This window comes from Oncorhynchus tshawytscha, linkage group LG16 (assembly GCF_018296145.1).
Source record: "Oncorhynchus tshawytscha isolate Ot180627B linkage group LG16, Otsh_v2.0, whole genome shotgun sequence".
NCBI classification, from domain to species: Eukaryota; Metazoa; Chordata; class Actinopteri; order Salmoniformes; family Salmonidae; genus Oncorhynchus; species Oncorhynchus tshawytscha.
Genome location: NC_056444.1, coordinates 17,439,420 through 17,462,627, shown reverse-complemented (window position 1 = coordinate 17,462,627; position 23,208 = coordinate 17,439,420). Strand labels below are relative to the sequence as shown.

General features: G+C 43.9%; 2 protein-coding genes across 4 annotated transcripts in view; both read right to left on the bottom strand.

Moving 5' to 3' along the window:
• LOC112216494 (ribosomal protein S6 kinase alpha-3-like) overlaps positions 1 to 10,820 on the bottom strand; it is a 31,005-nt gene extending 20,185 nt beyond the window's left edge. Inside the window, exons 1-2 of the mRNA XM_042298886.1 lie at positions 10,425 to 10,820; positions 8,852 to 8,911 (exon numbers count right to left, since the gene is read on the bottom strand). Of these exons, the coding sequence (XP_042154820.1) occupies positions 8,852 to 8,911; positions 10,425 to 10,487 (123 nt within the window). The 5' untranslated portion in view covers positions 10,488 to 10,820. The remainder of the gene's footprint in view (positions 1 to 8,851; positions 8,912 to 10,424) is intronic.
• Positions 10,821 to 14,725: 3,905 nt separating this feature from the next.
• LOC112215434 (pyruvate dehydrogenase E1 component subunit alpha, mitochondrial) lies at positions 14,726 to 21,494 on the bottom strand. 3 transcript variants are annotated; one of them, XM_024374478.2, is made up of 12 exons: positions 20,028 to 20,181; positions 19,103 to 19,123; positions 18,472 to 18,540; positions 18,163 to 18,336; positions 17,928 to 18,054; positions 17,591 to 17,682; positions 17,420 to 17,512; positions 17,191 to 17,346; positions 17,045 to 17,116; positions 16,296 to 16,363; positions 15,832 to 15,940; positions 14,726 to 15,738 (listed from the first exon to the last, which is right to left on the bottom strand). In XM_024374478.2, exons 1-12 carry the CDS (start codon positions 20,088 to 20,090, stop codon positions 15,574 to 15,576), a joined length of 1,209 nt encoding a protein of 402 aa, XP_024230246.1. In that variant the 5' UTR covers positions 20,091 to 20,181; the 3' UTR covers positions 14,726 to 15,573. The 3 variants fall into 3 exon arrangements, with proteins under 3 accessions (XP_024230246.1, XP_024230248.1, XP_024230247.1); XM_024374480.2 differs by lacking the exons at positions 19,103 to 19,123; positions 20,028 to 20,181 and adding an exon at positions 21,357 to 21,494; XM_024374479.2 differs by lacking the exon at positions 19,103 to 19,123 and having other exon boundaries at positions 20,028 to 20,180.
• Positions 21,495 to 23,208: the final 1,714 nt, after the last annotated feature.

Here is a 23,208-nt window from a genome sequence, read left to right as displayed (position 1 = left end):
ATCTGCATTGACCCTTTTTACACTAAATTTTTTGACTCATCACACACGCTGCTGCTACTGTTTATTATCTATCCTGTTGCCTAGTCACTTTATTCATAGTTATATGTACATTTCTACCTCAATGACCTCGTACCCCTGCACATCCACTCTGTACTAGTACCCTGTGTATGTAGCCAAGTTATCGTTACTCATTGTGTATTTATTATTACTTTCTCTCTACATTGTTGGGAAGGGCCTGTAAGTAAGCATTTTACTGTTAGTCTACACCTGGTGTTTACTAAGCATGTGAAAAATACCATTTCATTTGATTTAAACACTAGCCATTACTGGTGTTTTGTGTGTCTATGTGTTCCCTGTCTAGAGGTTAACTTCCTGCTGACGGTACAGAAACAGAATCTCCCTGTATCTCCATGACAACAGACATCCCTCTATCACCATTTGAGGAAGAAAGAGGGAGCATCAGAATTATGCTCTAAATTTGAACAGCTCTGATTTTTCTTAAAGGCAGAATTTGTAGGGGAACAAGACCCGTATTCTCAAAGCGTCTTAGAGTAGGAGTTCTGCTGGGATCAGTTTTGTCCTTTAGATCATAAGTATATGGACGTGGATCAGCACTCTTACTCTGTGACGCTTAATGAATACAGGCCCAGAGTGTGACTGTGACAAGGTCATGTTGATTCAGATGGAGTGGTTCAGTAGATATCTGGCTCTGGGGGACAGGGGGATTCCTGGGTGGGGTTCTGAGGGACAGAGGGATCCCTGGGTGGGGCTCTGGGGGACAGGGGATCCCTGGGTGGGGCTCTGGGGGACAGGGGTATCCCTGGGTGGGGCTCTGGGGGACAGGGGGATTCCTGGGTGGGGCTCTGGGGGACAGGGGGATCCCTGGGTGGGGCTCTGGGGGACAGGGGGATTCCTGGGTGGGGCTCTGGGGGACAGGGGGATCCCTGGGTGGGGCTCTGGGGGACAGGGGATTCCTGGGTGGGGCTCTGGGGGACAGGGGGATCCCTGGGTGGGGCTCTGGGGGACAGGGGGATCCCTGGGTGGGGCTCTGGGGGACAGGGGGATCCCTGGGTGGGGCTCTGGGGGACAGGGGGATCCCTGGGTGGGGCTCTGGGGGACAGGGGGATCCCTGGGTGGGGCTCTGGGGGACAGGGGGATCCCTGGGTGGGGCTCTGTTTAGCCTGTAGCCCCTCACTTCCTCCTTTGCCCTCTCTTTCTCTGCATCCATCTCCTCCCTTTTTTTCTCTCCCTCTCCTCTCTCTTCTCTCCCCTGTCCCTCCCTTCCTGTATCTCTCTCATAACTCTCCTCCCTCTCTTTCTCCTCCCTCTTCTCTCGATTAAAAGTGTCTGAGGGAAACTCCTAGAAAACCCCTCTGACCGTGTGTGTGTGCATGCAATATAATTGTTCTTAGAGAGTGTTCCATTCAGGAAGTGTGGCGCCTGATACAGAGATTGCATCATCACCTTGTGACCTCACAATAACAATCCCACAATGCTTCACTCTCATGAAGAGCCCAATGCCGATAACAATCCCACAATGCTTCACTCTCATGAAGAGCCCAATGCCGGCTGTCCCAGAATGTGCGGACCAACACACCCATAGACACGCGCGCGCGCACACACACACACACACACACACACACACACACACACACACACACACACACACACACACACACACACACACACACACACACACACACACACACACACACACACACACACACACACACACGAGTGCGCTAGTCCAGTGACCCTGCCCTTCAGAGGACTGTACCATGTCATACTGACAGCAACCAGATGGGGAACATCTCTCTCTCTCTAGCTTCACCTCACCCTCTCTATCAATCAATACGTCCACCTCCCTAGCCAGCTCTCCCTTTACCCCTCTCTCTCTCTCTCAATTACTACGTCCACCTCCCTAACCAGCTCTCCCTTTACCCCTCTCTCTCTCTCAATCAATACGTCCACCTCCCTAGCCAGCTCTCCCTTTACCCCTCTCTCTCTCTCTCAATCAATACGTCCACCTCCCTAACCAGCTCTCCCTTTACCCCTCTCTCTCTCTCAATCAATACGTCCACCTCCCTAGCCAGCTCTCCCTTTACCCCTCTCTCTCTCTCTCTCAATTAATAGGTCCACCTCCCTAACCAGCTCTCCCTTTACCCCTCTCTCTATCAATTAATAGGTCCACCTCCCTAACCAGCTCTCCCTTTACCCCTCTCTCTCTCAATTAATAGGTCCACCTCCCTAACCAGCTCTCCCTTTACCCCTCTCTCTCTCAATTAATAGGTCCACCTCCCTAGCCAGCTCTCCCTTTACCCCTCTCTCTCTCAATTAATAGGTCCACCTCCCTAACCAGCTCTCCCTTTACCCCTCTCTCTCTCTCAATTAATAGGTCCACCTCCCTAGCCAGCTCTCCCTTTACACCTCTCCCTCTCTCTCAATCAATAGGTCCACCTCCCTAGCCAGCTCTCCCTTTACCCCTCTCTCTCTCAATTAATAGGTCCACCTCCCTAGCCAGCTCTCCCTTTACCCCCCCCTCTCTCTCAGTACTGTGTTGCACAATGAAATTAAAAGGAATATAGACAGAGAGTGTGTGCATTGTGTCATCCCCAGGGCAGTGATGAGCATACATATGGCAGGTTCTTGCTTTTGGAACAGGCTCATTTGACATTTTTGGTATTATGTATTTATTAGGGATCCCCATTAGTTCCTGCCAAGGCAGTAGCTACTCTACCTGGGGTTTATTATGGATCCCCATTAATTCCTGCCAAGGCAGGAGCTACTCTTCCTGGGGTCCATTAGTTCCTGTCAAGGCAGCCGCTACTCTTCCTGGGGTCCATTAGTTCCTGTCAAGGCAGCCGCTACTCTTCCTGGGGTCCATTAGTTCCTGCCAAGGCAGCAGCTACACTTTCTAGGGCCATTAGTTCCTGTCAAGGCAGCAGCTACTCTACCTGGGGTTTATTATGGATCCCCATTAGTTCCTGCCAAGGCAGCAGCTACTCTACCTGGGGTTTATTATGGATCCCCCATTAGTTCCTGCCAAGGCAGCAGCTACTCTACCTGGGGTCCATTAGTTCCTGCCAAGGCAGCAGCTACTCTACCTGGGGTCCATTAGTTCCTGCCAAGGCAGCAGCTACTCTTCCTAGGGTCCATTAGTTCCTGTCAAGGCAGCCGCTACTCTTCCTGGGGTCCATTAGTTCCTGCCAAGGCAGCAGCTACTCTTCCTGGGGCCATTAGTTCCTGTCAAGGCAGCAGCTACTCTACCTGGGGTTTATTATGGATCCCCCATTAGTTCCTGCCAAGGCAGCAGCTACTCTACCTGGGGTCCATTAGTTCCTGCCAAGGCAGCAGCTACTCTACCTGGGGTCCATTAGTTCCTGCCAAGGCAGCAGCTACTCTTCCTAGGGTCCATTAGTTCCTGTCAAGGCAGCCGCTACTCTTCCTGGGGTCCATTAGTTCCTGCCAAGGCAGCAGCTACTCTTCCTGGGGCCATTAGTTCCTGTCAAGGCAGCAGCTACTCTACCTGGTGTTTATTATGGATCCCCCATTAGTTCCTGCCAAGGCAGCAGCTACTCTACCTGGGGTTTATTATGGATCCCCATTAGTTCCTGCCAAGGCAGCAGCTACTTTACCTGGGGTTTATTATGGATCCCCATTAGTTCCTGCCAAGGCAGCAGCTACTCTACCTGGGGTTTATTATGGATCCCCATTAGTTCCTGCCAAGGCAGCAGCTACTCTACCTGGGGTTTATTATGGATCCCCATTAGTTCCTGCCAAGGCAGCAGCTACTCTACCTGGGGTTCAATCACATAAAAGTCCCTTACATTACATAGAAAACAAAAGATAAAACATAACATCATATAACATTATTACACCACTACATATCTACAATACAAAATGTATAATACCACCATACAACACTATTACAATGAGTGTGTGTGCTAGCACTTATGCATGTGACTGTACCTTTGTGTGTGTCTCTTCACAGTCCTCGCTGTTCCTTGAGGTATATTTTTATCTGTTTTTTTAAATCTGATTCTACTGCTTGCATCAGTTACTTGATGTGGAATAGAGTTCCATGTATTCATGTCTCTATGTAGTACTGTGCGCCTCCCATACTCTGTTCTGGACTTGAGGATTGTGAAGAGACCTCTGGTGGCATGTCTTGTGGGGTATGCATGGGTGTCTGAGCTATGTGCTAGTAGTTTAAACAGACAGCTCAGTGCATTAGGCATGTCAACACTTCACCATCTCTCCTCCACTTTGAGCCAGGAGATATTGAGATGCATATTTGGGGCGGCAGGTAGCCTAGTGGTTAGAGCATTGGGCCAGTAACCGAAAGGTTGCTAGATCGAATCCCCAAGCTGACAAGGTAAAAATCTGTCATTCTGCCCCTGAACAAGGCAGTTAACCCACTATTCCTAGGCCGTCAATGTAAATAAGAATTTGTTCCTAACTGGCTTGCCTGTTAAATAAAGGTTAAAAATCAAAAACAATTATATAATAATTAAATATCATTCATGTTAGCTCCCTGTGTACTTTTAAGGTCCAACCGTGCTGCCCTGTTCCCTCTTTGTGGCACCTGCCCACATGACTGAACAGTAGTGCTGCTGCGACAAAACTAGGGCCTGTAGGACCTGCCTTGTTGATGTAATAATCCAGGACACCAAGCAGTTTAGTCACCTCAACTTGCTCAATTTCCACATTATTCATTACAAAATTTAGCTCAGGTTTAGTGAAGGGTTTAGTAAATGATTTGTCCCAAATACAATGCTTTTAGTTTTAGAAATATTTAGAACTAACTTATTCCTCGCCACCCATTCTGAAATGCTTTACTCAAAGCCAGTGGCATGTCATTAGTAAAGATTGAAAAAAGTAAGTGGCCTAAACAGTTGCCCTGGGGAATTCCTGAATCTTCCTGAATTTTTTTTCCAAAAGTTTACTAAGGGTTGGTAACAGTCTGATTGGTCGGCTATTAGAGCCAGTAAATGGGGCTTTACTATTCTTAGGTTGCTAAATTACTTTTGCTTCCCTCCAGGCCTGAGGGCACACACTTTCTAGTAGGCTTAAATTAAATATATGGCAAGTAGCAAGTTAAGTTCCTCGGCATACACATCACAGACAAACTGAATTGGTCCACTCACACAGACAGCATCGTGAGGAAGGCGCAGCAGCGCCTCTTCAACCTCAGGAGGCTGAAGAAATTCGGCTTGTCACCAAAAGCACTCACAAACTTCTACAGATGCACAATCGAGAGCATCCTGGCGGGCTGTATCACCGCCTGGTATGGCAACTGCACCGCCCTCAACCGTAAGGCTCTCCAGAGGGTAGTGAGGTCTGCACAACGCATCACCGGGGCAAACTACCTGCCCTCCAGGACACCTACACCACCCGATGCTACAGGAAGGCCATAAAGATCATCAAGGACATCAACCACCCGAGCCACTGCCTGTTCACCCCGCTGTCATCCAGAAGGCGAGGTCAGTACAGGTGCATCAAAGCTGGGACCGAGAGACTGAAAAACAGCTTCTATCTCAAGGCCATCAGACTGTTAAACAGCCACCACTAACATTGAGTGGCTACTGCCAACACACTGTCAATGACACTGACTCTACTCCAGCCACTTTAATAATGGGAATTGATGGGAAATGATGTAAATATACCACAAGCCACTTTAAACAATGCTACCTTATATAATGTTACTTACCCTACATTGTTCATCTCATATGCATACGTTGATACTGTACTCTATATCATCGACTGCATCCTTATGTAATACATGTATCACTAGCCACTTTAACTATGCCACTTGGTTTACATACTTATCTCATATGTATATACTGTACTCGATATCATCTACTGTATCTTGCCTATGCTGCTCTGTACCATCACTCATTCATATATCCTTATGTACATATTCTTTATCCCCTTACACTGTGTATAAGACAGTCGTTTTTTTGGAATTGTTAGTTAGATTACTTGCTCGTTATTACTGCATTGTCGGAACTAGAAGCACAAGCATTTCGCTACACTCGCATTAACATCTGCTAACCATGTGTATGTGACAAATAAAATTTGATTTGATTTGAATAGGATTGGCAATATCGTCCTCTACTATCCAAGGGTAATTTTCCATCCAAGTTGTCAGACCCCGGTGGTTTGTCATTGTTGATAGACAACAACAAAAATATTCACCTCTTCCACACTCACATTACGGAATTCAAAGTACAATGCTTGTTTTCATAATTTGGTAAGATATACTTGGATGTGTAGTGTCAGCGTTTGTTGCTGGCATGTTATGACTAAGTTTACTAATCTTGCTAATTAAAAAATCATTCAATAATTGACAATATCAGTGGGTTTTGTGATGAATGAGCCATCTGATTCAATTAATGATGGGGCCGAGTTTGCCTTTTTGCCCAAAATTTCATTTAAGGTGCTCCAAAGCTTTTTCCTATCATTATATAATTTCTCTTTGTTTCATAGAATATTTCTTCTTCTTTTTATTTAGTTTAGTCATATGATTTCTCCATTTGCAGTACGTTTGCCAATCGGTTGTGCTGACAGACTTATTTATTTCACATTCATTTTGCGTCATCCCTCTCAAACATACAATTGTTAAATTTCTCATCAATCCAAGGGGATTTAACCGTTTTTACATTTGACTGATGGCCCTTTGTGATCTAGAACAATCTGGCTAGACAACACACACACCCACACTCTGAGGGTGTCTCAGGAGGAGTTGGAACATGCAAAGATTCCCATTCACACATGAGTATAATACACACTTGTACATGTGTGAAATAGGACAAATATAAGCACCCAGCAAATGATGTATTATTATTATTTTACACATACATATATACACGCACAAAAGCACACACATACACACACAAGCACATAGGTCTTAAGGTTGATAAAGGCTGAGTAATATATCCTTCCTGTTTGGCCCTGTCCGGGGGTGTCATCAGATGGGGCCACAGTGTCTCCTGACCCCTCCTGTCTCAGCTTCCAGTCCACACATAGCCTGGTTCCTCTCTAGGTTTCTTCCTAGGTTTTGGCCTTTCTAGGGAGTTTTTCCTAGCCACTGTGCTTCTACACCTGCATTGCTTGCTGTTTGGGGTTTTAGGCTGGGTTTCTGTACAGCACTTTGAGATATCAGCTGATGTGCGAAGGGCTATATAAATACATTTGATTTGATTTGAATAATTGAAGATAAGGGTGTGAAAAATGACTAGTCGCTGAAACACCTGACTGCACACCCCCAATTTATTTTCTTTTTTTGGGGGTGGGGGTTATGATATTTATGCCTCTAACTTTCTCACTCATCATTTTCTACGATTCATTCATGATTATCCAATGACACAATACATTCATATTCATTTCTATTTGGCACAACATCATCCGAAACACAACAAGTTTGTAGAGTCACAACCTTGATGTAGTCATTGTGTGCTAGGAATGGAACAAAATACTAAACTTTTGAATAAATGTTACACTATAAGTGAATTTGTTCAAATACTTATGACACCTTCAAATAGGGGGACTAGATACATAAAGTGCTTACACATGTTTTACCATTTAGAAATGTATGAAAATACTCTAAAATAAAAGGTGACATTCTGTAATGTCGCCTCATATTAAACAAAATCTCAAATCCAAAATGCTGGAGTATAAAGAGTATAAAAGTTTTAGCTTCACTGTCCAAATAAATATGTAGGGTAGTGTGTGTGTGTGTGTGTGTGTGTGTGTGTGTGTGTGTGTGTGTGTGTGTGTGTGTGTGTGTGTGTGTGTGTGTGTGTGTGTGTGTGTGTGTGTGTGTGCGTGCGTGCGTGCGTGCGTGCGTGTGTGTGTGTGCGTGGGCGTTTAAAGACGCCAGAGAAAGTCAGTCCAGATGGCCTGAGAAGATTAAATACCATCTGCCAGCGAGCGCTGGACACAGCCAATCCCTCTCTCTCTGTCTCTCACGGACACATGCACGCACACACACATACACACACATGCACACACACACACAAAGTATAATATACATCACATACACACTCTCCATAGGGACTACAACACACAGGGTCAAATACAAACTATTTTAGATTTTCTTGGCGTAGCTTCTTTAGGTCTATTCCATTGTTTCCATCATATCAGGCAATCCAAATCACGTGTGTGAAAGAATTTGACATACATAAATGACCCAGATCTGACACACAAACACACACTTCCAGAAAGAGAGGGGGTTTCACAGTCTGTCTCCGTGACAACAGGGTGCGGCATTAAAGAGCTGTGGTCAGAGTGAGAGGAAGACCCCACTAAGATGCACCTCGATGTCGTGCGTGTGTCCCTCTAGGGATATCAGTAATAATACCTGCTCAGCTCTTCTCAGACAGCAGATCTATAAGCCATCTCCTCTGCATTTAAATGTCTATACATACAGCTGACACACATACAGAGAGAATGAGAGAAAGAGAGAGAAGACAGGCTATGTGCACACTGCCCACAAAATGAGTTGGAAACTGAGTTGCACTTCCTAACCGGCCAAACGTATGACCATATTAGAGACACATATTTCCCTCAGATTACACAGACCCACAAACAATTCAAAATCAAATCCAATTTTAATAAACTTTCATATCTATTGGTGAAATACCACAGTGTGCAATCAGAGCAGCAAGAAGTGTGACCTGCTGCCACAAGAAAAGGGCAACCAGTGAAGAACAAATACCCTTGTAAAAACAACCCATATTTATTTTCCCTTTGTACTTTAACTATTTGCACATTGTTACAACACTGTATATAGACATAATATGACATTTGGAGGGGGGTGGGGGGTGTGTGTTTGAGTGTGTAGACTTACGTTACAGGACATAGAATCATCCTCTCCAATAGAATCCTCCAGAACATGCCGATGGGCATCCTGCAAAAACACAATAAACAACTATTAGTTATTGTAATGTACATTTTAGGTCAATTTTATTTCAAAGAAGTCAACACAATTTCTAAATACCTGGTGTTGCTAGATGTAGTGAATCCCAACGAAACAACGTTGTAATGTATAGGTTATTACTGTGTCATTCCCATTTCACAACGTCGCTAAATACTTGGGAATGGATATATAATCAAATATAGTGAAACTGTTGAAGTGATTTTTGTACTGGCGCTGTCAGGTCACATGTTTCTTTAATATGAAAGTGATTGGATCACTCAGAATAAACTGAGGCTGTAACATGATTATTATTCATAATAGTAGCACTTATCATTATTATTACTTAGTTCAGTGCAGCAGTAAGCCTGATAAACATGTAACAGGATGATTGAAAGATAGAGAGAGGGAGGGAGGGAGAGGACGGGAGAGAGGGGGAGAGAGAGAGGGGGAGAGAGAGAGGGATAGTGGAGAGGGAGAGGACGGGAGAGAGAGAGAGGGACAGTGGAGAGGGAGTGGACAGGAGAGAGGGAGAGAGAGAGAGAGAGAGAGAGGGACAGAAAGAGTGGAGAGGGAGAGGGCGGGAGAGAGGGAGAGGACGGGAGAGAGGAAGAGGACGGGAGAGAGGGAGAGGATGGAGTGAAAAGACAGAAAGTCATCTCACGGCCTCTGTCATTAAAGAGTTAATGTCTCTCTGTCATGAAATGGTTAACTCTCTCTCTCACAACTCACACACAGTGTGATACAGTGATGGCTATCTAATGGATCAGTATCGACTGAGGGCCCAACAGTCTAACAGTCAGTCTACCTGCTGCCAAAACTCATTTATTGTTAACTTGCTTAGTTGAGTAGGAATGATTGAGTGAGTGAAAGTGCTGTTGTGCCCTAGAAACATTCTCCCACAAAGCACTGAGAACACACACGTTACCAATAATATGTCCATCCTCTTGTTATCGAGCATGAGATATATACTGAGATAGACAGAGAACAGACAAAGGTAGAGAGAGAGAGAGGGGGCTGTGCACAGTAGTACACTAGGGTATAATTATGAATCAAATGTGAATCAGAGAATGTCTTCAGACAATCATACGCGGGCGACTCTACTCACTTCTCTTTAAACACGTCACGCTTGCTTTAACCGCATCACCCAGGAAACACACACGCCCGCTGAAAGCCGCATCCTAAATCGTGCGGTCTGTCGGATGACCGCCCACTCGCCTTTCTCTCTCTCTATTATCCGAGGCTCAGCAACTTATCCATTTGGTTTCAGTAGCCAGCCTCAGACCCGTGGTGCTACGCGTTTGTTTATATCTATGAAGTGCAGCTCAGAGACAGTCAACGTGACGCTTCAATATAATAATCTGTTCACATCTTTTCCCGCAGACAGTTTTCTGGTGATGGAAATTAATACTATCTCACACACACACACACTCTCTCACACACACTCTCTCACACTCACACACACACACACTCTCTCTCTCTCTCACAAACACACACACACACTCACCTCGCTTGCCGCCCGCCCCAGTGCCATCTTCTGCCAGGGATCTGGCAATTGTGCCAGGGGCATCTTGGCGCTCGAGCTGTCCTGGTTTCCTCTGATCTATTCTAGTGTTGTCTATTAGTTAGAGCGCTAAAGCTCCGCTCCAGACAGGACCGTAGGCAATCAATGTAGTAATCTAAAACTCTGTTCTATTCTAGTAGGCTATCGCGTTAGCCCCGAATGGGAGGAAAATTAGTTTCTAAAACAGGGGCCGCCCCGTCGTTCTCTAGCGGAATAATGTTCACTACATTACACTAGCTGAGCTAACGCCTTTTACGGAAAACTGTCTCGCTCTCCACTTTCGCCCTTGTGTCACTATGCCGTGTTTCCACTGCCTATTCTCTCTCTCTCTCTCTCTCTCTCTCTCTCTCTCTCTCTCTCTCTCTCTCTCACACTCACTCACTTCCGTTTTGACCCAATATGGCGCCGGGTGTCTTACCTGCCTGTCAGACTGACGAGTCACGCCTGCGTCATATTTGGGGGCGGGGCCCTCTTATAACGAGAGTACGGGACACCTCTTCCGAGCCGGACACAGGCAGGTGAGGGGGCTTGCTCTTGGAGTTACAGTGTAGCCGGGCTGGTCACATGAGACACCGGGTGAGAAGAGAGACTTTATTATTTGGTGAAGGCGGTGCGTTGTAGGCTAATGGTTCCGTAACCATGAAGAGCCCACAGTCAGAGTGCAGAATATGACTCTGATCAATACGGAGCTATTCAGGCGATGAACTGAAATATGCTGCAGGTTGTGTGTTGAAAATTATATATGATATAGATAAGGCTATAATAATTATATGATGTAGATAGGCGAATCATGGGCTTTATCATAGGCTACAATTCGCCCCAACATAGTATAGTATACCTTAATATTAGCAGTTTAATTGCCACCCTTGACTTTGGAGGGGTCTGTCTCTGACTGTATGAATCGTTTCTCACCAGTTAAAGTTTGATGTTGGAGGTCCTTAGCGTGAGAGACTGCTTTATTATGAGCTATTTATAGTCCATCCACCTTATGGGCCCTATGAAGGATAATGAGAACCGTGAACGGGCACAGAGTCATTATCTGTGACTAAAGAGGTGTGTGTGTGTGTGTGTGTGACTGAAGATGTGCTGTGGGCGGGAACAGTATAATTACAACCCAAAGATATTTATACTGAACTGCCAGACTGAACTTGGTGACAGAACATTAATCTCTGCCTTCTCTCTTCAGATACAGCTGTACTGTCTGGGCGTGGACTTCTGGCGCTGTGGTGACATCTGCTGGCAGATGATGTCTTAGATTTATGGATGTAAAATGAACTGGATAGGTGGAAGCAAGATGGCTCCATCTGCCCTTCATAAAACCAGACTGGGTATGTAATAATATTCGACTAGTATTGGACTTGATAGGCTACAATGAGCACATTATGGAAGATAGCTTTATTTTATTTGTAGACTTTTACAAGGCATTTGATACAGTTGAACATTATTTTATTTGTAGACTTTTACAAGGCATTTGATACAGTTGAACATTATTTTATTTGTAGACTTTTACAAGGCATTTGATACAGTTGAACATTATTTTATTTGTAGACCTTTACAAGGCATTTGATACAGTTGAACATTATTTTATTTGTAGACTTTTACAAGGCATTTGATACAGTTGAACATTATTTTATTTGTAGACTTTTACAAGGCATTTGATACAGTTGAACATTATTTTATTTGTAGACTTTTACAAGGCATTTGATACAGTTGAACATTATTTTATTTGTAGACTTTTACAAGGCATTTGATACAGTTGAACATTATTTTATTTGTAGACCTTTACAAGGCATTTGATACAGTTGAACATTATTTTATTTGTAGACTTTTACAAGGCATTTGATACAGTTGAACATTATTTTATTTTTGAGACTCTTCGATTGTTTGGTTTTGTTCAATATTTTCAAATTGTAATTAAGACAATTTACAATAATAGTAACAGCTCTGTTAAATTATCCCATGGAACTTCACAAAGATTCGACATTAGATGTGGAATGCCCAATTTCTCCTTTCTTATTTTTATTGGTCACACAAGTTATGGCACTTCATATAAATAAGGATGGTTTTAGGGGTATTCAGATACAAGACAAAGAGATCAAATGTTCACAATTGGCTGACGACACCACCATTTTTTTGGAAAGATCATAATGAAGTCAAGAAAGCTATTGAGTGTATTAATGTCTTCACACATGTATCAGGTTTATCTCTGAATATTAGGAAATGTGAATTATTTGCATTGAAAAGATGTCACTGAAACTCAGTATGTAATATCCCTGTAAAAGATGTGATCACAGATCTTGGTATTACAGTTAGCAAAGATCAGAAAGATGTAATTCCTGGTTATTAAGAGATCTTTATTTATCTGGACGAGTACTTTTATCACAATCTGAAGGTCCAGATGAGTTTATACCTCCCTTGACTTGGATGTTCCTCTGTCAGTAACTAAAATGGTTGATACTAAATTATTTAACTTCATATGGAGGGATAAACCTCATTATTTCAGAAAAGCAGTAATATGTAGCACCCAAGGTGAGGCAGGGTTGAATTCTCTGGATTTCAAAACCTCTAATATAATATTTAAGATCAAATGGATACAAAACTATTTAAGAAATAAGGGTTGCATCTGGAATATCATCCCTAATTTAATATTCCAGCACATTTTTGGTCTAGAATTCTTACTCAAATGCAACTTTGATATGGGTAAAAAAATCCCTATTAAGCTTGCAAACTTTCATAAACAAGTACTTCTAACATCATGTACAAACACCATTTCCCCTCATAGATATACAATCTGGAATAATAGAGACATAAAATACAAAAACAAGTCTTTGTTTTTCCAGAACTGGTTTGACAACAACATTATTTGGGTTAAACAATTATTGAATGATGGACAACTATATGATTATCCAGAATTTATTACAACACACAATGTTGCATTCAGTCCTGAGGAGTATCAAATAGTTGTTAGAGCTGTCCCTAAAGGTGCTATTCTTCTTTTAGGAGAATATAACACGACTACAAGTGCAACTGGTGAGGATTTTGTAGCCTCAATACAACTAGAAGGAATTGACATTTTAAATGTAATAACATGTATATAAGGACACTATGTCAATATGTTACTATTCCCTCTGCTAAAATGTACTGGAATGCAGCCCTAGGACAAGTGAACTGGAATGCAGCCCTAGGACAAGTGAACTGGAATGCAGCCCTGGGACAAGTGCACTGGAATGCAGCCCTAGGACAAGTGAACTGGAATGCAGCCCTGGGACAAGTGAACTGGAATGCAGCTCTAGGACAAGTGAACTGGAATGCAGCCCTAGGACAAGTGAACTGGAATGCAGCCCTGGGACAAGTGAACTGGAATGCAGCCCTAGGACAAGTGATTGGAATGCAGCCCTGGGACAAGTGAACTGGAATGCAGCCCTAGGACAAGTGAACTGGAATGCAGCCCTAGGACAAGTGAACTGGAATGCAGCCCTAGGACAAGTGAACTGGAATGCAGCCCTGGGACAAGTAAACTGGAACAAAGTTTCGTTGTTATCTGGTAAATATTGTATATCTAATAAGGTGAAAGAAGTATCATACCAACTCATTCATAGAATCTACCCTGTAAAGACCTTTATTATACACAGTTTCAAAATAGCTGTTGATAACAAAAGTGTATTTTGTAATTGTGACCCAGAGACTCTTGACCATTTATTTTGGGACTGCTCTTATGTCAAAAGATTTGTGTGAGTTAGAAGATTTTATTTGAAAGGAAACCACTATTAATGTTCATTTGAAAGACTTTTATTTTGAACCAAATGATATGGACCCTGATTTAACATTCATTGTTAATTTGCTTATCTTTCATGGAAGATTCTTTGTCCATAAAATGAAGTGGGCAGAGAACAAACCCCTTTTCACATTATTTCAGATAGAATTGGAATATTATTTTGAAATAATCAGTAAATGTAAAAGCAATACGCACCATGAAAGTATTTAACAAATGTAAAATGAATCTTGATATGTAATACCCGTCTGTTAGGTTTATGTACACTTGTTTGTATATTTCTGGGTTTTGTATATTAGGTTTATGTACTCTTGTTTGTATATTTCTGTATTTGTTGTGTTCATATTAAGATAAAAAAAATGTTTTTAAAAGATGGCTCCATCTGAGAAGCTAATCTCATGAGGTTTGGTACATTATTAGCTGTCTTGCACACAGAACTCTGCAGTGTTATCAGACACAAACAACTAACATATCACAGTCTCTGCCAATTTTATTGCTTCAGTCAAATCACAACAAACTGTACAACAATCGTTCAGTTTTTCAGTTCTTCTGTTAGTGCTTTGACCAGTATCCGCTGCTCACGGAAAGAAGGATAGACTGATGCCTGGGAGGAAGTTAAAGAAGGAGAGGAAGAGCAAGAAATAGACCACCATTGATGGTCCCTTTTTCTATGATGACAATAATGACTTGCAGTATGATATCTCATTAGTTTATCTATCTAGTCAAAGTGCTACGGTGCTACAATAACATCTGGGTCAGAGGTAATACATACTAACAGTCTGAAACCTTACAGGGAGATGAACTTGGTTTAACCTAGAACCATCCCCACACACACTCCCTTATCCAGGGGTAGCCAACCCTGGTACTGGAGAGTTAGAGGGTGTGCAAGCTTAGTAAGTACCAGCGTGAACACACCAGATCCAGCTAATCAATGTCTTGATGACTGATGGAGTCAGGTGTGTTAGTGCTAGGCTGGAACAAAAGCCTGCCCTAAGCCATACACCTCCAATCTACAGACAGGTGGTCCCTCAGTGTCAGGAGAATACATAAATATAAAACTACATAATATACTCAATACAGTGTCAATAAATACCAGTGACGTCAGTGTCAGAGGTGCCAGACTGGTTTGGATTGCTGCTACAGACTGAACTCCGACCTACAGGGTCATGACATTCTTTCATATAGTGCATTTAGAGACAATTCATGAGGGAATAAGAGAAGGGAGCCGGAGGAGTAGACTTTCACCCAGGGGTTGGTTGCAGAGGGTAGAAAGGGATGTGCAGCTGATAGACTGTACAGTAGTTTGGTCCATGTGTGTGTCTAACTGACAGACTTCAGTTTGACCCAGGGGTTGGTCCCACGGACCTCCATGGGTGGATTGTTGGCGAAGATGTGGTTGCAGAGCTCGTCCAATGGCGGCTCAGGGTCAGAGATCGCAAACTGGGCCGCATCCTCGATCACTTTCCTGATCTCTACATCTATCTCCTAATGGTAGGGAGGAAGGAAGTAGGTAATGAAGGAAGGAAGGAAGAATTGGACCACCTGTGTCTGTGTGTCTGTCTGTGAAGGTGTGAGTACCTTGATCTCCTCCACAGAAGCCATGTTGTTGGACAGCATACGCTCCTTCAGCATGGTTATGGGGTCACTCTTACTGCGCACTTCCTGGATTTCCTCACGTGAACGGTAGCTACAGGACATTACATCACACACAGGAAGAAGAGGAGTTAGACCTTATTAGCAGGGTTCGGCTCCAGCCCTTCGTTGACGAGAGAGAGAGAGAAAGAGAAACACACACGCACACAGAGAGAGAGAGCGAGAGAGCTAGCACGCGCTGGCATGGAAGCGATGGTACAGTGTTATTAGGCACATCCCAAACCAACACTAAACGACACTGGGTGAGCCTACAGGACAGGCTACATTGTAGAGCGGCTACACAAGGTAGAGGGCAAGAGAGAGAGAAAGGAGAGGTGTGGTGAGGAGGTGGAGAGAAACCGGGGGTCAGGTGACGGTCACAGGGTCAGGGGTCAGAGATCACATCTCACCTAACCCCGGGGTCGCTCATGCTGTGTCCATGGTAACGGTAGGTCTCCAGCTCCATCACAATAGGACCCTGGCAGAGAGGTTTCAAAGCCAGGAGACTCAAAATGCTAACCAACGCTCCTATGACACAGCTGAATGGCCTGATCAGGGAATTCTACACACTTGGAAAGTAGAGACTTCATAAAACATCAAAAAGTTAACATTACTGGTGACACCTTGCAGCAAAGATATACAACTGATATATGGTCTGTCCCTTGCAGTTTTGGAAACTGCATCGACATTTGAGGTGGCTAATTAATGGTAAATAACTTAATTGTTTTGTCCCACAGTTAGCTGATGATTAGCTAGCCAGCTAAAATTGTTTACAGTTAGTAAGCAGTTGCGTTTACACTATTTTTCTAGCTACAGTTGCACCGCCAAGTCAATAACCTGTCTCCAAAGATGACCTGATGTCTCTATATCTATGCTCTTTGGCCCTGTAGCACCATAAGTGGTTTTAAACTGGGAACAGTTACAGCTCTGTCCTATAGTCTCTTCCACAGACTGCCTTTATTCTACTGGTCACTGGGCTGAGCCTCCCTCTGTCAAGCAAGAGACACTGGTGTGATACTACATGCTGATCAGCCTTCTGAGATTTCACTGTCTGAGACAAAGTGATTCTTAACACTCTTCAAGCTCTTAAATCAGTTATAACTTTCTCTGCCCCAATCAGAACTCATCTTTTCCAGCTCTACAAGCCATTATAGCTCACCTTCCCAGCTCTGCAGTAGTCTGCAGCAAACTTGATGGCCTCCCTCACACACAGGACGTCCATGCCATCCACCTAAACCACAGGGACGGAGAGGTTAATATAGCAAAGATACACTCACTCACTGTGTGTGTGTGTGTGTGTCCTACCTTGATTCCAGGTATATAGTCTCCTCTCTTGAAGTAGTCAGTGCTCGCGGAAGATCTCTCTACAGACGTCCCCATGCCAAACTTGTTGTTCTCACAGATGAAGATACACGGCAGCTTCCACAGAGCCGCCATGTTGAACGACTCAAAGATCTGGCCCTGATTGGACAAGATAAGAGACAATGATAATGATGATTTAATGACTTCATTGTAACCGTTAGATAGACCTCACCTGGTTGGCTGCTCCGTCTCCGTACAGCGCCACGCACACCTGGTTGTTGCCTTGGTACTGACAGGCTAGTGCCACACCTGCCCCTAATGGAACCTGTAGATACACACAAACACACAGTGAGAATGCATGGGTGTGTGTGTGTGTGTGTAAGTGACCTGTTCAGATAGTTACCTGAGCCCCCACGATTCCGTTCCCTCCATAAAAGTGTTTAGCATACATGTGCATAGAACCACCTTTACCCTTGGCCACACCCCCTCTACGACCTGAGACAGGGAGAGATAGCGAGAGGTCAGAGAGAGAGGGGGGGGAGATAGAGGTCAGAGGGAGAGAGGTCAGAGGGAGAGGGGGGAGAGAGAGAGACATAAAAATAATAGAGAAAGAGATTAGAGATCTATTTCAGGTAGAAGTTGTAGAGATCTAAGATCAGTTAATTTTCCTTAAACCCTGATTGTAACCATTAGGGGGAAATAGAGATCTGACCTCAGATTAATGTCTAGGTGTATCCCACCTGTGAGTTCAGCCAAGATCTCTCTTACAGACACGCCCCTTGTGAAGGTGTAGCCATGGGCGCGGTACGCCGTGATCAGGTGGTCTGTTGGGTTGATGCCCGCCTCGATGCCCATCGCACACGCCTCCTGTAACACACCACCAACAGCAGCTAGGAGTGAGGGGGGGTATGTTCTTGTGTCCCTGAGAGTGTGTGTTTATATGCTAATCTAATGTGTGTGTGTGTGTGTGGTGACCTGTCCGTCGTAGAGGTGGCAGAAGCCTCTGATGATCTTCTGCTTGTACAGCTGGTCAGCCTTCAGCTCCATGCGTCTCATGGTCTGCATGATTCTGTAGTACTGGAGGCCCTGTTCTCTGGTCAACACCGCTGTCTCAGAGGGGCCCTCGTCCAGACGGTGCAGCTCACACTTCTATTAGAAACAACAGGGAAGGGAAGGAGACAGACAGCTTAACCAACCAATCAGATAACAGTTTTAAGAAGGAAGTTCCCTTGTCATATCTAGGGCTCGTCCAGCAGGGCGTGCTAAAAGTGTATGTGGACTCACCTTGACGTCAAAGCTGGCCTGTGGGGTGAAGTCAGCAAAGGAGCGTGTGGAAGCCACCATCCTCGCCCCCTGCAGAGAGAGAGAATGACACATGAGAGAGCGATACACACACAGGAAATACAAGTCCAATAGCCAGCCACCCTCCTCCCCAGGCTAAATCCACCCACAGTGTGAAAGGAGGACTGGGAATTCTGCAGAAGGAACGTGGCTGTTTGAGGTTCAGGTTTCTCTGTTAGAGCCAGCCAGCCAGTCAGATACTAACTAGGTCTGGGAACTCTGGTATTAACTAGTGGTATTGGTGGTTGTCGGGGTGTTGCTGGGGCAAGCGGTGAGGTAATATTGACATATTCGGACAGACCAATTAGCAGCTGGCGAACAGAGGAACCATCCAATCAGACCAAAGCACAGCCAGAGGTGTCTGACAGCTGCCCTAATAGGGAGGAGCAGAGGGTCGGGACAAAGCAGACTAATCTGTAGTCAGAACTATCACTAACTACCACAGTGCACCAGTCAGGGCCTCTATCAGTACACACACGGCCTGTTTTCTATATGAGCTGTTTTGTGTTCATGGTCTGACAGGCTAAATCAGGCCTACAGGACAGGCTGTACAGCAGAGCTATGAGCTCCTTACCTCTGACACTGTTTGGGCTCCCTACAAGAAAGCCAGGGAGAGAAGGGGGAGAGCAGAGAGAAGGGGGGGGTGATAGAGTGAGGGGAAAAGTAGTCATTGGGAGAGAGGAGAAAATGAGTGGTGTCTGTAATTAATCTTTAAAACACTAGGGGAACTTGTGCAAAAACTCATATAGCCCCTAGGGCCTAATATCTTTTTGACCATGAAAGGTGTGCTGATGAGTTTATGGTGAGAGAATGCGGCTGAGGGGGCTGGAGTTCAGAGAACATTACAGAGGTAAATCTATAGACCAGAGGCAGACAGCCAAGAGAATAGCCCCAACCATCACTAGACTACACACCATCCTTACAGCGCTACCGTGCGGCAAACTTGTAGACGCCGCAGGTAAAATGAAGCATCTAACTAGGATGAGGAAATCCCTTGTTGTGCCCTTATACCCGCGCAAAAAAGACGAAGCCTCATGGACAGCACCAATATTTTTTTTAAACTGTGGCTGTAGTTCGCGCATATGTTCTTATTGCCTTTTACCCTGTTCTTTATAAGTGTGAACCTATTGGAAATAAATAGAAGAGTATGCAATAATCTTTGGTATCCCATTACACCCTACACATCTTTGTTGAAAAATTTATCTGGCAGAATAGAGCATGCATGGACAGCCTGTCAATGTATGTAACAACTCATATAAACAATACCCGCAGTAGACAGCGACAGTAAATCGATTTGGTTGTTCTGTTGTTGAGTTCGTACTGACTGACCATGTTACCAGGCCTACAAGGTCAGCACTGCTAGCTGGGACTGGAGCTACTACCAACCTCTCATCCGGCAAGTCTGGCTGGCTAGCTCGCTTGCTATCTCAGTGCGAAATCACCTCGCTAACTTTCAGCATCATGGACAGCGGCACGAAGGTTGTCAGTAGACTACGTACCACATTCTTGCTGGCGTTGCCCAGTCGGAACACGTTCGAGATGAGGGTCAACATATTTTGCATGCTACTGGACACCCTGCTCTACCAGTACAGAACAGCAGACCTAATTAACAGATTAACGCCGACAACACAGATCAGCTGGTCGGGTGGCCAACTACAACTATCCCGGGGTTGGCCAATATACACAATGAAATTACATGATGATAATAAAATGATAAACTACAGGTGCATTCCTGTACAGAAGTACCCCCGCATTCTCATCGTTCAATATCTAAGCCTATTCTAAAAGTGCTTGACATCTATTTTCAATTATTGCCTTTCTGTATCCTTAAATGTTCTAACGTTTTCACTGCTCTGACGGTATTTGAAAAATGTATAATGTCCAGCTGCTGTCAGTCTCGGTAGCTACCCAGGAACTTTCTCTGTCATCAGAAGAAAATAGTTTATTCACAGATGTTCTACTTCTGTAACTCTGCTGAATCGTCGGGCAGCTAGAAGGACCATTGCCCATCTGTCCCCAGTCGTTCTCTTCACCTGAGAAAGGCAAGTGAGTCCGACCTGCCATTCACCTGATCTCGGTCTCACCTGTGCACAGTATAAATTAGACTACATATGCCTACATAGAGTATGTAAGGAAGCAGGTAGCCTAGCGGTTAAGAGTGTTGGGCCAGTAACCGAAAGGTCGCTGGTACACATCCCTGAGCTGACTCGGTGAAAAATATGTCGAGGTGCCCTTTACCTAGGCACATAACCATAATTACTCCAGACAGGGTGGATACAGCAGTGGTTGATGAACGGTTTAAACAGTTCAATCTGTCTGACTATTCCTGGACTTGTGAGTACTTAAATCTATCTGGTTTCAGCTCATCTCTTAGAGATGGAGTCAGAGACACAGATTTTTTTTAAATGAAAGTAGTGTGATGGTCCTTCGAGAATTCCCTATCCCTATACCGTTCAGTAAAAGTGTATGCCCTGCAGTACGTTTGTCTGTCCCACTGAGGGGATAGCATTCAGTGAGTGTGTGGAAGAGTTTCGTGCCATCGGTGCCGAGGTGGTCGCATGCTCTACAGACTCCCAGTTCACAAACCTGGCCTGCTACAATTTCTAACTCCTGACCTTTAATACAAATATAATTTGATTGGTTGATGTCAACATAATCAAACTCAGGAAGTAGGGTGGTCTGGGACCAATAAGAATCCCTCTTCTCTCTGACATCACTCACCAGATCGCCAAGGACTATGGAGTCTACATGGAAGGCCTGGGACACACACTCAAGACAGGATACACACACACTCAACCAATTCCCACACAAAAACATACACAAATTACCTGTGCCTCCTCTACTCCAGGGGTCTGTTCATCATAGACAGAGTAGGCGTTCTGAGACAGGTTACCCTGAATAACCTTCCAATAGAACGTTCTGTAGACGAGACCCTGCGTTGGGCACTCAGCACATCCAGACTACACAGGAGGGCAGTGTTGACCCCAGTGTGTGTTTATGTGTGTGTCTCTGTCCTTTTGTGTCCAGCAGGATCATACCATGTGATATGACTAATCAGTCCTGTACCAATACTAACAAAGGGATGTTTTATTCAATCAGATCAACCCTGAGGAGGCATTGAAAGCCCAGTGGCCAAAGTAGGAGCACACCCAGGACAACCCCGACACCCAGTAAGAGTGACACTCAACAGCTGACCAACCAGTCAGATCTAGTCTCAGCTGTTGATTAACCAATAACTGTTAAGCCAAATTGCCAGTTCATATGATCAAGTAGTTTAGGATGAATCCCCTTTCTCATGTTTTTTCCTGTAACTTCCTTTTACAACCACAAGATAGCGATCAAACTCCTCTCTTTTGTCAGCTTAATCACATCACATTGCAGTTTATACAATTAATCAATTTCAGATTTTAATTAGGGGTCCTAACATTGAAGGTGCAGGAACACTACAATTATTGTAAACAAAGATGGCATTTCCAGACCAGTTGATGGCGCAATAGCACACTTTAGGGCTATAACTTCTGAACTGTTGACTTTGAGTCATGCAATTTCGTAAACATTATGTACATAAGGACAGTAGAATATGTTATGCAGGTATTGTGACTAGATAGAGTACAGCTACGACTGGTAGTTACTTTTCATAGCAGTTTAGGAGAGTAATTTAGCTAACCTTAACCTCAGTCCTGGAATGCTGCTTGCAGCTTCAATGAATGTAATATCTATATATCTTTTCCGGGAGAGACTGATGTTTATGACTCACTCCCTAGATCATCCCAGATCCAGGGGAATTATAATCCAATATTTAGACCAGTTGATGTGAACGACTGAGTCAAACCAGAGGGATCTGCTCAAAGAAGTTAAATGTTCAGAACATAACAGATAGAAATGTAATGAATAGAGCCGACATGATGTCCTTTTCTACATGACAGGCAATCATATCTGTTCTACACAATACATTTCTATCTGAACATTCTGGAAGGCTGCACCCTGAACAGAATTTAGCCAACTCAACAACCTTCACTTGAAGAAAATAAAACTCTTATTTGCTCAGTCGAGTTGACTTTTAACGTGTATATGGACACTTACAACAGCTTCCTTCCTTAAAATTGTTGATAGTTGAACATGAGTAAAAGACAGATGGATACACGTGAATCACAATGAAGGATAAATATTTATTGCAAATATGTGTCATTTGTTACATAACTTTGATCGAATCGAGCAAAGATGCCCTTTCCCTTAAATAACCCATACACACCCATTCACTCGCTCTAGTGTACACACAGATGGAGATTATATCAAATAGAATATATAAAAATAAGACCTGTGATGAGTATCTGTGAAAAACAAGTTTTAAAGCTGTAAGACCGTGTAGCATGAATAACATTTTGACAAAATATTAAATCCTGTTGATGTAATCATGCTAATCAAATGGCTACCCAGACTATTTGCATTAACCGCCTATCCTTTATTTTACGCTGCTGTTTATTATCTATGCATAGTCCCTTTACCCCTACCTACATGTATATATTACTTCCATTACCTCGACTAGCCGGTGCCCCCGCACATTGACTCTGTACCGGTACCCCCTGTATATAGCCTCCTTATTGTTCTTTTATTTTTTTACTTTAGTTTATTTAATAAATATTTTTCTTCACTCTTATTTGTCTTAAAACTGCATTGTTG

What these genes read in the sequence shown, in the direction of transcription:
- LOC112215434 (XM_024374478.2), bottom strand. Translation starts at nt 20,090, where the DNA reads ATGCAAAATATGTTGACCCTCATCTCGAACGTGTTCCGACTGGGCAAC. An exon ending in GATCTTGGCTGAACTCACAG is followed by an intron (nt 17,683 to 17,927) that starts GTGGGATACACC and finishes TCCCTGTCTCAG; the next exon opens with GTCGTAGAGGGGGTGTGGCC. An exon ending in ACTATATACCTGGAATCAAG is followed by an intron (nt 17,117 to 17,190) that starts GTAGGACACACA and finishes CCTGTGGTTTAG; the next exon opens with GTGGATGGCATGGACGTCCT.